Source organism: Cynocephalus volans, chromosome 2 (genome assembly GCF_027409185.1).
Source record: "Cynocephalus volans isolate mCynVol1 chromosome 2, mCynVol1.pri, whole genome shotgun sequence".
Classification (NCBI taxonomy): domain Eukaryota; kingdom Metazoa; phylum Chordata; class Mammalia; order Dermoptera; family Cynocephalidae; genus Cynocephalus; species Cynocephalus volans.
The window spans coordinates 172966344-172980701 of NC_084461.1; the positions used below are offsets into that span (position 1 = coordinate 172966344).

At 55.2% G+C, this 14358-nt stretch overlaps 2 protein-coding genes across 4 annotated transcripts; one reads left to right on the forward strand and one right to left on the reverse strand.

The window, feature by feature from the left end:
• Window positions 1-702: 702 nt before the first annotated feature.
• On the reverse strand, window positions 703-2853 carry SFTPC (surfactant protein C). Of its 3 annotated transcripts, none has more exons than XM_063087950.1 (5): window positions 2809-2853; window positions 1918-2076; window positions 1466-1588; window positions 1135-1245; window positions 703-843 (listed from the first exon to the last, which is right to left on the reverse strand). In XM_063087950.1, the coding sequence occupies exons 1-5, from the start codon at window positions 2851-2853 to the stop codon at window positions 703-705; spliced, it is 579 nt and encodes a 192-aa protein (XP_062944020.1). The 3 variants fall into 3 exon arrangements, with proteins under 3 accessions (XP_062944020.1, XP_062944018.1, XP_062944019.1); XM_063087948.1 differs by having other exon boundaries at window positions 703-872; window positions 1131-1245; window positions 2809-2850; XM_063087949.1 differs by lacking the exon at window positions 1918-2076 and having other exon boundaries at window positions 703-872; window positions 1131-1245; window positions 2809-2850.
• A 4788-nt stretch (window positions 2854-7641) lies between these two features.
• LGI3 (leucine rich repeat LGI family member 3) lies at window positions 7642-14054 on the forward strand. Its single transcript, XM_063088130.1, has 8 exons — window positions 7642-7847; window positions 8741-8812; window positions 9516-9587; window positions 9898-9969; window positions 10073-10144; window positions 10778-10947; window positions 11054-11218; window positions 13237-14054. The coding sequence occupies exons 1-8, from the start codon at window positions 7642-7644 to the stop codon at window positions 14052-14054; spliced, it is 1647 nt and encodes a 548-aa protein (XP_062944200.1).
• The last annotated feature ends 304 nt before the right edge of the window (window positions 14055-14358 follow it).

The window sequence follows — 14358 nt, forward strand, 5'->3', positions numbered from 1 at the left end:
AGCCTGCGTCTCTCTCTGTCTCCCATCTCGCTGTCTGTCCCTCTCTTTCTGTCTCGTTGTCTCAGTCGCTTTCCCTCCCTCCGGAGACACCACTGGAGGGCGCCTGAAGCCCGTGGATGGCTCCCTAGTCCCCTCCCCGATGTCCCCTCTTGCCACTGCCTGCGGGGGTGGACCGAATGACCCAGCGCTCTGGGACAGAAGGAGAATGGCAAAGCCCCTTTCGCTCCCTTCAGGCCTTCCCCTTCTCCTAGCCGACCCCCACCAAGAGCAGGACTGAGCCTTCTGTGGGAGACAGAAGTAGGACCCTTTGTTTTTCAATTAGGCTGCTTTATTCTTTCGTGGTAGGAGTCCCCTGGCCCATAGGAGCCACCTCTCCTCTGCCGGATCCCGTCCCCACAGCTCCCATTTGTCCAGGGCCAGCCTCTGTGGTGTGCATGGGAACAGCTTCCTGCCGTCTGCAAAAGACCCTTTGCTGGTGGATCTTTCCTGTCCTCTTGGGGCTTCCGTGGACCCTGTGAAGCAAAGAAACGTTTACTGTGTGAGAGAGAAGGACTTGGGGGGATTCCTCTAGCCTTCCCTCCCCTTAGCCCCCTAGGTGACCAGGCTTCAGTGGATCCATCCCCAAGGGCCTGGTCAGCTAACATAGCAGGACTCAAGCCCTCTTTTGCTGCTGAACGGTCACACCTGCTCACCTGAGGCGTCCTAGATATAGTAGAGGGGCACCTCGCCACACAAGGTGCTCACCGCCATGCCCAGGAAAGCCAGGTCTCCTCCAGAGGATGCCAAGCCTGTGTCACGCCCCTCCTCCTGGCCCAACTTAGAGGTAGGCGCTGCAGGCTTGGCCTGGAAAAAGCAGCTCATTAAGTTGGAGTCTGGGAACAGGTTCTGTCTCACCTGCAGCCCTTACTGTGGGACTTCAGACACAGCAGGCAATCTGAGCCTCAGTTTCCTCACCAATAAAGAGGGGCCTGTGCTGGAGTCAGAAGCATGGGTAATGTGTGCGTTTGGCAGCGGGACGGGGAGTGGGTAGGGAAGGGTGCTCCCCAGCAGTCCATGAGGAGCAGTGCTTTACAGATGGTGCTAGCCAGCAGCCCTTGGAGGGAGACAACCCACTCCTTTCGCCCACACACCCACCTGGAAGTTCTGGAATTTTCTGGTGAGAGCTTCAAGACTAGGGATGCTTTCCAGAGCCGTCTTCATGATGTAGCAGCAGGTTCCTGGGGCTGGCTTATAGGCAATCAGGAGCTGGACATGGAGCAGTAGAGTTCGTTCAGGAGACCCGTGCCTTGCTTTCTCCCTAACCCTGGTCCTTAGTCAGCTCCCTCTATGCTGGGCATGTGGGTCATATTAGAATCTGGGGTTAGGGCACCCCTGGGGAGGCAAACAGGCTAAAGGCTGTGTGTCTCTAGTAAAGTCTTGTCATTGGTCCCCCAGCCCCAGGGTCGAGAGGTCCAAGCATACCCACCCGCTGGTAGTCATACAGCACGATGCCAGTGGAGCCAATGGAGAAGGTGGCAGTGGTACCCACATGCTCACTCAGGGCCAGGCGTTGCTGGGCTTCCGGCGCTCCAATGCTCATCTCTAGGACCTGGGGGAGCAGCATAGCACCTCCTGGCACTCCCTTTTCCTGCTCAGCCCTCAGCACCCATACCCACCCTCATTCCTCTTGGCTCAAATGGAGTTCCTTCTTTCTTTAGGGCTTAGGGGGCTGAGTGGAACCAGGTGCTGGAGGGAATTGGCTGTAACACTGTGGGGCAGGGGCCCGGTGGAAAAGCCCAGGCTAGGTTGCCACCCTGATCCTGCTCCTTGTCTCCTCCTCTTCACCCCGCTCGGACAGTGTCCTGTCTGCCCATCCCACCCAGCCCCTCTGTCTGGCATGTCCTGTGCCTGCTGCCCACCCTTCCCAGACCTGCTCACCATCTCAGTATGTTTCTGGCTCATGTGAAGGCCCATGAGGAGGGCCCCTACAATCACCACGACGACAAGGACCACCACCACGACCACGATGAGAAGGCGTTTGAGGTTCACTGGGCAGCAGGGGATGCTGATCCTGCCCCGGGAGGCTGCTGAGTAGTCCTGACAAGGGGGCAGGCAGGGAGACAGGCGTAAAGTCATGAGGGTGTCTCTCCTCTCTCTGCACAAGCTGAATTCCCTCTCACACCCTCCTAGAGCTGGACAGTCAATGCTACAGATGTGCAGAGGAGGGCTGAGGCGATCAGAGAAGTCTTCTTGGAGGAGGTGGCCTGGAGTCCAACAAAACGACAGATGCTTAGAAACTTAGAAGCAAGGCCTAGTTTGGAGGGACCCAAGAGAGCCTGTTTTACCAGTCTCATCTCCTGTTCCCCAAACCCCGGGCATCCTGCATGGCTAGCCCCTCTTCATTCCCCAAATGATCAGGCTCTCTCACACCTCCATGCCTTTATACATGCTACCCCTTGTTTCTGGAATGCCTTCCTCCTCCTCCACTTGGTGAGCTCCTACTTACTCTTCTGGATCCAACCCACATGTTGTTTTCTCTGGGGAGCTTCCTTTGACCTCCCAAATATTTGGTGGCTCCTTACTCAGTGCCCTCTACAGCCCCTCCCACTGACCTCTATGGTGGTTCTTAGCTCTTTATATTGGAAATATTGGCTGCCATGTCTCTGTCCCCAAGGGTCTCATCTTGGTGGTCTTGGGGAGGCATAGTCCTGGGTTAGTTGAGTGAATGAATCTGGAAGAGGAAACAGGCCCAGGGAGGATGGAGGAGGCAGGGCCCACCATGCACACAGGCATGCACACAAACATGCACATACACACGGCTGCACTCACCGGGGGGCTCTCCACCAGGACATCTTTGCTGCCCAAGTCCATCATGCTGCAGGCACTGTCCTCTCCACATCTCCCGGGTGTGACCAGAGTGTTATATATGTCAGTAGGGAGAGGGGACCGAGGTGGAGGACCAAGCCCCTTGTCTGCCAGCCAAGCCCTTGGCTTTGAAGACTGTTTGTTCCTGGCCCTCCAGAACCAAGGCCCTGATAAGCCAGCTGCAAGAGCTCCCAAGGGCCCTTGGTCCTGGCACCTAAGTGCTCCTGGCCCCAGCAAGAGCAAACCTGGGCGAGTCAAGCACACTTGCCCTTGGGCCATCTGCACCTCTCACTGTGGGTGTCTGCCTGGCATGCCTGCTTTCTTGCTGGCACCTGCCCCTGCAGTCCTGTGGCTCTCCTTGTTCTTCTGCCTGGCTGAGCCTCTCAGGCAGCCAAGGGTTTGACCAGCACATTTCCCCACAGTTTCCCCAAGCATAGGGATGAGCTCTGGGCAAGGGGTTGAAGAGGCAGAGCCCACAGACCCAGAGGGGACTCTGCTGAAGGCAGGAGGTGCTTTGACTTTTGTTCAGGGGGTTCATGAATGTGCATTTCTCTGTGACGGCTGGATTCCCACTTCACATGCTCTACCTCGCCTTATCTCCTCCCACATATTTCATACCCAGCCTCAGACTCGCCCCCAGTCTTTCTTTTCCTAATGCTGGGAAGGCCGTCCTCACTGGTGGTAAACGATTACTTACATGTGGTGTTTCATTCCTCGCTATGGGCTTGCTGGAAAGCCATCGGCTTTTGATGGCAGACTCCATGCCCGACACTGCTTTTTTGTGCCCCGACAGCCTTGCACAGACCTGAGTGTGGTTGCTGGCGGCCTCCTCTTTTTAAATCCTCTGATCCCAAAGTTGCCCTGAGAATGCTACTCACCCAAATGTGATCCATTTTCTGGACCTTCTCCTCTCCTCTTTCTATTTCCCACCTCTTTCGCTAAAGCCATCTCTGTTGCTTTATTGTACTAAGTCAAATCTACCAATGACTCTGGGTTGGCTGTACCCTTTTGTGCCAGCTCCGCTTCACTTGTTGGGCCAGGTGGTCTCTAAAGTCCCTTCACCTCCAAACTTTCATGAATGTGTGAGTCAGAGCCCCACCCCTGCCTCTCAGGCCTGACTCCCTTGTCCTCCTTTAGCACACTGCCCCATTTCGTGTTCCTTGCTCTGGGCTCCTCACACGTTGGTCCTGCCCTTTGATCATGAGCTGGTTCCTCACTTTCCAGCCCTGGCAGGCTCCCCTGTTACCACAAGGACCCCCTCTCCAGCTGGAGGGCCTTCAGCCTGGAGGTTGCACAACAGCATGGCATCTGGGCTGAGAGCCCCTGAGAAGCTCAGGAGAGGAGAAAGGGAAGGATGTGTTTGGTCCCACCACCCTCCTCACCCCACAGCTGCCCCTTTAAATATTTGCCTAAGCCTGAGCAGCAGAAAGAGTGTCCTAGGATGTGTGAAAGAAGGGGAGGGGTTCAGGGAGGAGGGAGGAGGGGTGCAGGGAGGAGGGGGAGTGGGGAGAAGCAAGCTGCTCCTCTCAGCTTGGTCTCAGCTGTGTGCAGGTGCCAGATGTAGGCAACAGCCTGCCTGTGGTGCCCACTCCTGTTCGCCCCCCAGGCCCCCACTCCTGCCCCTGGTTGTCCTGGAAACACTGGGATTGATTGGCTGACTCACACATACTGGGCCTCCGCCAGGTGGGCAGCGGGCCAGTGGGAGAGCCAGGGAGAACTACAGGCATCTCGGGGTCCCTGTGGGCATCTCGGGGGGCCATGTGGTCCAGTTGTGGGGCTTGTTCTGAGCAGGCACTCTGAGCAGGGCTTGCCATCATCTCTGGGTGCTAGGAAAAGGGGTGTCTTTCTTTTTGGGTCCTCAGTCTCCCCTGTAGGCTGTCTTAGGCTGTAGTTCTCATACACTTTATGGATTTTTTTTAAAAAAACTCATTGTTGCCTGTTTGGGGGCTGGAGAAGGGTGCCCTCAAGTTTCATAAGAAGTTTAGATGCTGGCACCAACCTGGTAGAGGTCTTGGGGTCCCTGAAGAAGGAAGGAGGGAGGGACCTTTCGCTGGGCACACACAGCCCTCAACCTTGCCCCCATACCGTCCTCCTGCTGCAGGCTTCTCACTTCTTGGCTTTTACTTAAGCCATTTCTCCCTGCTGGAAAGCCCACCTCAACACCCCTCCACCTCTGTGAATACCACCCACCCTAAAAGGCCAAGAGCCAATGGCACCTGCTCTGTGACCTCACCCCAGGCCACGGTGCCCTCTCTTCTCTGATATCCTCCAGCGTCCCTGCGGCACCTCCCATTTAGCACGTGTTCATGTCCTTGTCAGCAACACGGGTGCTTTTTGTAGCCCTGTCTTCCCAACCGTGCTACCAGCCCCCGGAAGGAAAGGAGCATGCTTCCCCATGCTTCTTTGAATCTGCCACAGGCCAAGGAGCATGCGCACAGTCAACATTTAGGTATATTCAATGGGAAGACTGTCACCAATGTGAGGGGGCTCCCGCCAAGTGGTCAATAGTTCATCCCTTCAGTGTGTGATCTCAGTGCTGCAGCTGGCCAGCTCTGGGACCCTGAGTACATCAGTTTGCTTTTCTAGGCTTCCATACAACCATCTGTGACCTGGGATAGTACAGCCTGTCCTGTCCACCTCACCAAGCTGTTTGAGGATCCAGTGACATCAGGGATGTGAAATCCAATCATCATCATGGTTGTCATCTGCTTCACTCCCAGGGCACCTCTCACTAGCTAAGAACAGGAATCAGACTGCCCCTTTCTGTCCATCTCTGAGTTACCCCCTCTGAGGAGTGCCCCGTGGAGGCCACCCCTTTCATGTGTGCCTCCTCTTTTCCTCTGCCAGCCCCTCAGCTGCAGGGGACAGGACAAGATTCACTCTGCCCTTTGTGTGCTGGGCAGAGCTGTGCCAGGGACGGGTGGGGATGGGTGTCCAGCTGCCCCAGCATCCTCTCCACCCCCATCGCTTCCCTTCCCACAAGCTGGTATGGGCACACGGGCAGCTGGCCAAGCAGTGGCAAGTGGGCATCAAAGGGCAGGGACATCCCTGGCTGGGAGAACGTGGACTCAAGCTTAGGCTAGAGAATCCCCTGCTGGCAGAGGCTGAGGACAGCCAGGGATCGTCTCAGACCCAGCAGTTCCCTGGACTGATGCCAAAAGAGCACAGGACTGGGAGCCCAGGCATCTGACTTCCAGGCCCCCTTGTCCTGAACCAGTGAGCTCTTAGGACAGGCACCTCCTCCCCTGGGGTTGAAGGGTGTGGGAGACATGGTTTAGAGCAGCAATTCTCAAACTTTTTATTGAAGACCCTAAAAAGCTCTTGTTTGTATGGGTTATATCTATGGATGTTTCCCACAATAATATTCACTTCGAAAATTCTAAATATTTACTTATTTATTTAAAATAGCAATAATAAACCTATTACGTTTTATAAATCACATACATTTTTAAATGAAAATAGCTGTTTTACAAAGCAAAAAATATTAGAGAGAAGAGTGTCATTGTTTTACATTTTTGCAAATTTCTTTAATTTCAGGTTTAATAGAAGACCCACCTGTAGCCTCTGGAAAATTCCAAGGTACTTTTGTTAAAGCAAAAAAAAAAAAAAAAAAAAAAAGTGGAAATGGTAAATAATGTCTTAACATTATCAGAAAAATTATTTTAATCTTAAATACTCCCTGAAAGTTCTTAAGGCCCCCAGGCTCCCAGGACCACACTTCCAAGACCCATGGTGTAAAAGGATGATCGCGAATGTTGAAGTTGGGTAGAGTGGTTTTAAATCCCTGCTGTCACTTTCTTCTTCTGGTCATGTGGGCCTCACTTTACTTATCTGTAAGAGGAGGTTAATATCACCTACCTCCGAGGTTGAGAGGATTAACTAAGTAAAGTACACAACACACAGTAGATTGTGACATCCAGCTGGGCTGCTTTCCTCTTTTTTGAGGCCTCAGTTTACTCATTTGCTAAACAAAGGGTTGGACTGGAAAACATCCAAGGTGCTTCCCAGTTCCAACAGGCTGTGGTTGTGTAGTGAGAAATGCTCCCGAATCCGCTCCAGCTCCAGTGGCAACATACCCCCTTTCAGCTCATGCAGACACAAAGCCACATTCTGTTCAGTCGCCGGTGGAAAGACATGTGAATACAGATACAAGCACACTCGAGACTCCCGGTACATCCTTGCTCTTCTAATCTAGCACACCAGCCTAGATACACATATGTCCCTTACCACAAGCTAATGAACTCTGCACACAGGTACACAGAGACACATTGGTTCATAATGCTGAAAAGCTTCCACACGGGAATATGTCATGCATATGCCCATGCAGAGGCAGGTGTGCATACGTGCACACACAGTCATGCCCAACGCACGCGTGCTTGTGTGTAAGCTCACACACGTGTGCTCACGCACAGACGTCCTGGGCACCAGACACACAAGCAGATGGCCGAGACCTCCCAGTAGGGCACACAGAGCAACCACCCTCCCTTTGGCTGCTCCCGGGCCCGGCCTCCCCCCGCCGCCCCCGCGCGCGCCCCCGCCGCCCCAGCCGCAGTCTGCGTCCACCCAGCCTGTGCGGCTCCGGGCTCCGCGCATCTCTCCGGAGCCGATCGCGGGATCGAGCAGGGGAGGGGACCGCTGCCGGCCACCAAAGGCAGGAATCGGCTCTGCGCAGCGGGCAGGCAGGCTGCTAGCTGCGGAGGCAGCCGCCGGTGGCCGCGAGGGTGCCAGCCTGCGCGGGGTGGCACAGCCGGCGGGGAGCGGTGGGGTGGGGCGGCCCAGGGAGGGCTAGCAGGGAGCATGGCGGGGCTCCAGGCCCGGCGAGGCCCGAGTCCCGGGCTGCTGGCGCTGTCCACGCTCAGCTTCTGCCTACTGCTGCATGTCAGTGCCAAGAGGCCCCCCAAGACGCCCCCCTGCCCGCCCAGCTGCTCCTGCACCAGGGACACCGCCTTCTGCGTGGACTCTAAGGCAGTGCCCAGGAACCTGCCCTCGGAGGTCATCTCCTTGTGAGTGTCTAGCCCTGGCCTTGGGGAGTGGGGAGGGAGAGGAGGGCAAGATCTGTTCTGGGAGTGGATGGGAGAACCCCTGCCCCCCTCTTCAGAGCGTGGGGACCAGGAGGCCTCCAGGGGGTCTTCAAGACTGGAGATTCCAGGGTCCAGCTGGGCAGGGAGTTCTGCAGTCATGCAGGCTCAGGGGTCATGGCTGGGAAAAGCCGGAATTTATGGCCAAGAATGAATCATCACCACCATCAGTATCAATGAGACCTATTGTGGGGGGGGGGGGCTCTGGGCTTGAGGGGGGGGTTGTTTACACGAGCATGTGGGTCCCTGCCTGTGACGCTACACAAGGGCAGAAAGGCTCCTTGTGGGAAGAGGAAGGATGCAGCAGGGGGAGGAGTGGGAACTGAGATATGCCCTCACAGTCCCCTGGCACAGGACAGATGCCTGCCACCAGGGCCAGCCACTCTGCACCAAGCTGGGCCAGCCTGTGACTTGCAGCAGATGGTCTCAGGGGTCTCCCTTGCCTGCAGGACTGGAGAGGCTCCGAGGTCCTTGAGAGCAGGCTGCTAGCCCCCCACCCCTATTCCAGTGCCCTATCCCTCAACAGCACTCAGCACATGGTGGGTATTTGGGTGACGCTGACAGATGGTGGTGAGGGTAATGGAAGCTTCTCTTGGCTGAGAGGGAAGCTAAGCCTGGGGCCACCAGTGCTCCAGGAGGCGATGGGGAGGATAATGGTAAAGGAGAAGGGAAAGACAGTCACAGGTGCGGGGCCAGGGCTGGTGGAATGGGGCATTTCCAGGGTTAGTGAGTACAGAAGCCACCACCCTGTCCACCTCTCTCTGCCCCAGCACAGTCCCTGCAGACTCCCCACAGCACTGACTCGGTGTCCCCTGCAGGACCCTGGTGAATGCTGCCTTCTCAGAGATCCAGGATGGAGCCTTCTCCCACCTGCCGCTGCTGCAGTTCTTGTATGGACAGGGCTTTGCGGAAGGGCTGGGTGGGGCTGGGGTGGGGGGAGGGCAGAAGGGGAGTGCGTGGAGGCAGCCGTGAAGATGATGATGCAGGCGTCCCTTACTTTTGCTCTCAGAGTGTATGCCACAAAACATGGAGCAGCCTGGAGTCAGGAGCAGTCAGGGGCAGCAGCAGGAGGGAGGAGAGACAGGGATCGCATGCAGAAACCAAGGGGGGTATCTGGGCAATGGACTTAGCTCCTCTGGAGACTCTCAGGAAGTGGTGCCAGCGGGTGGACATGGGGGGGCTCATCTTAGAGACAGGTTACCCCAGGGATCAGGGTTTGAAGAAAGAGCTGGGGGCTGAAAGGGAGGGATGACAGGAGGGTCTGGAATTCTAAAAGGTGCTGTTGGGGAGGGACAGCTGTTCATGCGGGGCTGGACTGATCTGGGGTGAGAGTGGGGAGATGGGGAGAGGAGACAGCATGGGGGAGGGCCAGGAGCCAGCTTGACAGGAGAACTCTGCCCTCAACCATTTTTAGGATTAAACAGAGACCCTGAGAGCTCTGGGACCAGAAGAGGCTGCTGCCTGGTCTTGTTGCCCAAGTGGCTCAGGGCTCTGTGCTGGAATGCCAAGGTGTGGGGACAGGACAGCCAGAGCTTGGGGAAGCCCAGGGGTGAGGCAGCGGGCACACCCTTACAGGCTCCTTTGTCTCTCCAGGTTACTCAACTCCAACAAGTTTACGCTGATTGGAGACAATGCCTTCATGGGACTGTCGCACCTGCAGTACCTGTGTGTGGAGGGAAAGGGGCAATGGGAAAATAGTGTGGAATAGGAAGGGTGGGGGAGGGGGAGGTGGTGGGAGGTGAGAGCCCTTGAGCCCTCTGACTGCAGGACCAAGCCGAAAGTCATTCCATCCATCCCCCTGCCTACACCATCCTGTCTGATGCCCTATCACTACAAGCTTGATGTTGCCAGACTCTGTACGGAAGCCTGGTTCCGGGACCTGAGCTAGAATCTGGGCTGGGCTGTAGGGAAATTGCTGCTTGGGAATATGGGTGACAGCTGAGTGGCAGCTGAGGCAAATTCTTGTTTTCTCCAGCTTCATTGAGAACAATGACATCTGGACACTATCCAAGTTTACCTTCAGAGGACTCAAGTCCTTGACACACCTGTGAGTACATCACACACACACTGGACCAAAGCCCCATGTCTCCTCTGGCCTTTGGCCTTGGTCACGATCTTCAGGTGACCTGGGGGGGGGGTCTCTTTTGCAGCTCACTGGCCAACAATAACCTGCAGACACTGCCCAGAGACATCTTTCGACCCCTGGACATCCTGAGTGACTTGTAAGGCCTGAGTCCTACCTCTTCCAACAATGCCACAGAGGGTGCCCCCTCATGATGGGGGAGTCAAAACCAGGACAATCATAAGGTCCTGAGAGGCTAGGAGGGCTTGGGTTTGGGGGGCCTCTGAGAAGGCAAGGTCGAGTTAGACGGTAGCCTTCCAAATTGGGGTTCCTCAACGCATCCTGGGCTCTCTCAAAACGCACATGAGACACAATGTGTTTTTAAAGCATGTGCTTTTTAAATGTATGCTTGATTTGAACCCACATTAAAGTCCTATAGTGTAGCCATAATCATTTATCATTATTTATACAAGAAGATAAAGGCCCCAGATTGTGGGAGGTTTGGAGGAACAGGGACGTGACATACAGCTGTGCAGGTTGCATACTACCAAAGGCACCTGGCCAAGTTGGTGAGCAGGGGCTGACACCCAGCCCATACTCTGCTGGCCAAGCTTGTGTCCATGGGGCTGCATCTACCCCAAGGGGAACCTTTCTCTAATCAGTACAGAAATGCATGTGAGCAACTAGCAGTAGCCTTGACAAGATCAACTTCTGAAAACTTAGAGGGCACAGGTAGGCAGAGCCCTGAGAGCCTGTGCCTCCCTGTACCCCCTCCACCATCCTCCTGATCCAGAGACCTGCGGGGGAACGCGCTCAACTGCGACTGCAAGGTGAAGTGGCTGGTGGAGTGGCTGTCGCACACCAACACCACTGTGGCCCCCATCTACTGTGCCAGCCCACCCCGCTTCCAGGAACACAAGGTGCAGGACCTGCCACTGCGGGAGTTTGACTGCATCACCACGGGTAGGAGGGCCCCTGCCTCGGGCATCAGTCAGGCAATGGCCACCACCCAATGGGCTCTTTCCTTCTCCCTCTGGTCTTGAGTAACGCCCCCCCCCTTGCCCTGCAGATTTTGTGCTGTACCAGACCCTGTCCTTCCCAGCTGTGTCGGCTGAGCCCTTCCTTTACTCCAGTGACCTCTATGTGGCACTGGCCCAGCCAGGTGCCAGTGCCTGCACTGTCCTTAAGTGGGACTACGTCGAACGGCAGCTTCGAGACTATGATAGAATCCCAGGTACCTGTGCCAGACCTGACTGTGCTGGCTCTGGCTGGAGGAATGGGGGAGGGGGCTCTATTATTCAATTTCATTGAGTTCCTATAGGTAAAAGATAGATGAGACATGGTCTCTGCCCATAAGAACTTTCCAGTCTCTGGGGGGAGGCCAGTACATACACAGATAACATCCATATAATAAGTAGGTGCTCAGAGGGAGATATGAACACAATGCTCTGACAGCACAGAGGAGAAGCCTACCTTGGGCAATCAAGGAAGGCTTCCTGGTGCAGGGGATGCCCAAGCTGAGTCTTAATGGATGAGGGAGAGGGAGGAGTCAGAGGTGATGCACAGGTTCCTAGCTTAAGTACCAGGGTGGGGCTAGGGAAATAAGAAGGAAGGGATAAGAATGGCTAGTAAGCTCCATTTTGGATCTACAATGTTTGAACAGTCTTGAAGGGTGGGGGAGACTTAGCTAGGGGAAGAAAAGTGGGAAGGGTGTCTGGCAGAGGGAACGTGAACAGAGTTAAGGTGTGCGACAGCTTAGCATTTGAGTGTATGTGTATTTAAACTCTAAGCAGTTCGTATGACTACAGCGTAAAGTTCAAAATGGGGTATGGCAGATGAGATCAGAGATTGATGAGGACGAAGTCATGGACGGGTTTTGAGCAGAGCGTGTGAATTAATCAGTCTGCATTTTAGAAAGCTTTCTGCATGGAAAAGAGTTAGGCTTAGAGCAAGCTGAGAGGGCAGACCAGCAGGGATATGTGTGCCTGTCTGTTGGAGGGATGCTGGAGCCTGGATTAGGGGCAGTAGCAGTGGGGGTGGAGAGAGAGATTTAGAAAGGAGGACTGAACTGACACAAGAGGAAACAGAAAGTTTAAATTGCCCTGTATCTATTAAAGAACTTGAAATCAGTACTGAAAACCTTTCCCCAAAGAAAACCTCAGGCCCAGATAGATTCCCTGGTGAATTCTATCCAAAATTTAAGGAAGAAATAACACCAATCTCACACAAACTCTATTAAAAAGTAGAAGGGAGGATTTTCAGGACTTGGGGACTGAGGAGGGAGGGGTGACTGAAGCGGAGAAAAGTGTTGAGGCTGGCTCCTGGGTTCTGGATTGGTTGAAAGGGAGAGCAGTGAAGGAGGAGTGGGCTGGGCGGTGGGTGTGGCCATCGGCTGTGGCCAGCCTGGGTTTGAGATGCTTGTGTGGGTATGTGGGCAAGGGGAGTCCCAGGGGCAGATCAGGAGCTGGGGGGCAGAGGAGGGGCACATTGGCATCTGGGTGGGGCAGACAAGCCTCAAAGAAGGGATTCTGGCAGTTACTGCCGAAGCCTGAGGCTCTTCATGAGCTTCCCTTGGGGGGGAAGGTGGGTGGTGGTGAGGTGGAGATGACAGCGGTGACTGGGGGCTCCAGGACAGTGTGTGGTCTCATGTGTTCGTGCCTGAAATGGGTTCCAGTGAGCCTAGTTGTGAGGACAGGTGCACAAAAGCCCTTCAAAGGTGGAACTCTTCGGATTATGTGTTTCCATGTACCACCTCCAAACGTCAAGGTGTGGTTTTGGTACACCTGATTTCTCACCTGACTGGGGATGTGCCTGGCTACATGCCAGTAGGGTAGCTTTAGGCAAGGCACTTACTCTATCTGAGCCTGTTTCTTTCTGTGAAAAGTGGGCAATAGTGTCCTTTCCAGTGTGATTAATTGAGGTAATACATATTACCCTTAGCACAGTAACTATACGCAATAAAAATTCAATAATTGACATTATGGTTAAACAATCAGTCAATGTCTAGGGACACCTATTTTGTGCTCAGTGTCAGCTTATATTTGAACCCTGGAGGCAAAGGGGGGATGAGGGTGATATTAAATCTGCTAAAACAATTAGAAAGTATTGCACCCCGAGTTGATGACCATCAGTGGGCGTGAAATACTATAGCAGAGACTCTTGGTCCTGGCCCAAGGTTGGAGGGGACTGATCTCCTTCTCTGAGGGGGTGGGAGTGGTGGCCCGCCTAACCCTGCCTGCCGTGTCCTGGCAGCCCCTTCGGCAGTGCACTGCAAGCCGATGGTGGTGGACAGCCAGCTGTACGTGGTCGTGGCCCAGCTCTTTGGCGGCTCTTACATTTACCACTGGGATCCCAACACCACGCGCTTCACCAAGCTGCAGGACATCGATCCCCAGCGTGTGCGCAAGCCCAATGATCTAGAAGCCTTCCGCATCGATGGTGACTGGTACTTTGCTGTGGCTGACAGCTCCAAGGCAGGTGCCACCAGCCTCTACCGCTGGCACCAGAATGGCTTCTACTCCCACCAGGCCCTGCACGCTTGGCACCGTGACACTGATCTGGAGTTTGTGGATGGTGAGGGCAAGCCGCGGCTGATCGTGTCCAGCAGCTCCCAGGCACCTGTCATCTATCAGTGGAGTCGCACCCAGAAGCAGTTTGTGGCCCAGGGTGAGGTGACCCAGGTGCCTGATGCCCAGGCTGTGAAACACTTTCGTGCCGGCCGCGACAGCTACTTATGCCTCAGCCGCTACATCGGTGACTCCAAGATCCTACGCTGGGAGGGCACCCGCTTCTCTGAGGTGCAGGCCCTGCCCTCCCGAGGTTCACTGGCCCTGCAGCCCTTCCTGGTGGGTGGCCGCCGCTACCTGGCGCTGGGCAGTGACTTCTCCTTCACCCAGATCTACCAGTGGGACGAGGGGCGACAGAAATTTGTGCGGTTCCAGGAGCTGGCTGTGCAGGCTCCTCGGGCCTTCTGCTACATGCCTGCTGGGGATGCCCAGCTGCTCCTGGCCCCCAGCTTCAAGGGACAGACACTGGTGTACCGACATGTAGTGGTGGATCTCAGTGCCTAAAGGGGTGCCGAGGCCTTTGGGTTCCTCAGGGCGGTCTCTGGAGGCTGGGTGGGAGCTTCCGTGAGCAGCCTGTGCACCTGTGTGAAGACACATGTAGCCAACCTGCATTTGTGCCCTTACATACACACACACCCACTGAGCATGGGTATACTCCGTGGACTTGCCCAGGGGAGCTGTTCACCATTACTGTAATTGGCATAGACACTCGTATATGCACCAGGCACCCCAGGCCCAGTTCCCTCCTGTCCACAGGCCACCTTTCGCCCCCCACCCCATCCGCAGGCCCCCCTCGCTCTGCTGCCTT

Bases quoted from the DNA above. Each gene is read 5' to 3' on its own strand.
- SFTPC (XM_063087948.1), bottom strand. From the start codon at position 2,850: ATGGACTTGGGCAGCAAAGATGTCCTGGTGGAGAGCCCCCCG. The intron at 1,589-1,917 runs GTGAGCAGGTCT...CTGCTCCCCCAG, and splicing joins GCCAGAAACATACTGAGATG to GTCCTAGAGATGAGCATTGG. The intron at 873-1,130 runs GTGTGTGGGCGA...ACCTGTTCCCAG, and splicing joins ATTCCAGAACTTCCAGGTGG to ACTCCAACTTAATGAGCTGC.
- LGI3 (XM_063088130.1), top strand. From the start codon at position 7,642: ATGGCGGGGCTCCAGGCCCGGCGAGGCCCGAGTCCCGGGCTGCTGGCG. The intron at 8,813-9,515 runs GTATGGACAGGG...TTGTCTCTCCAG, and splicing joins CTGCCGCTGCTGCAGTTCTT to GTTACTCAACTCCAACAAGT. The intron at 11,219-13,236 runs GTACCTGTGCCA...GTGTCCTGGCAG, and splicing joins AGACTATGATAGAATCCCAG to CCCCTTCGGCAGTGCACTGC.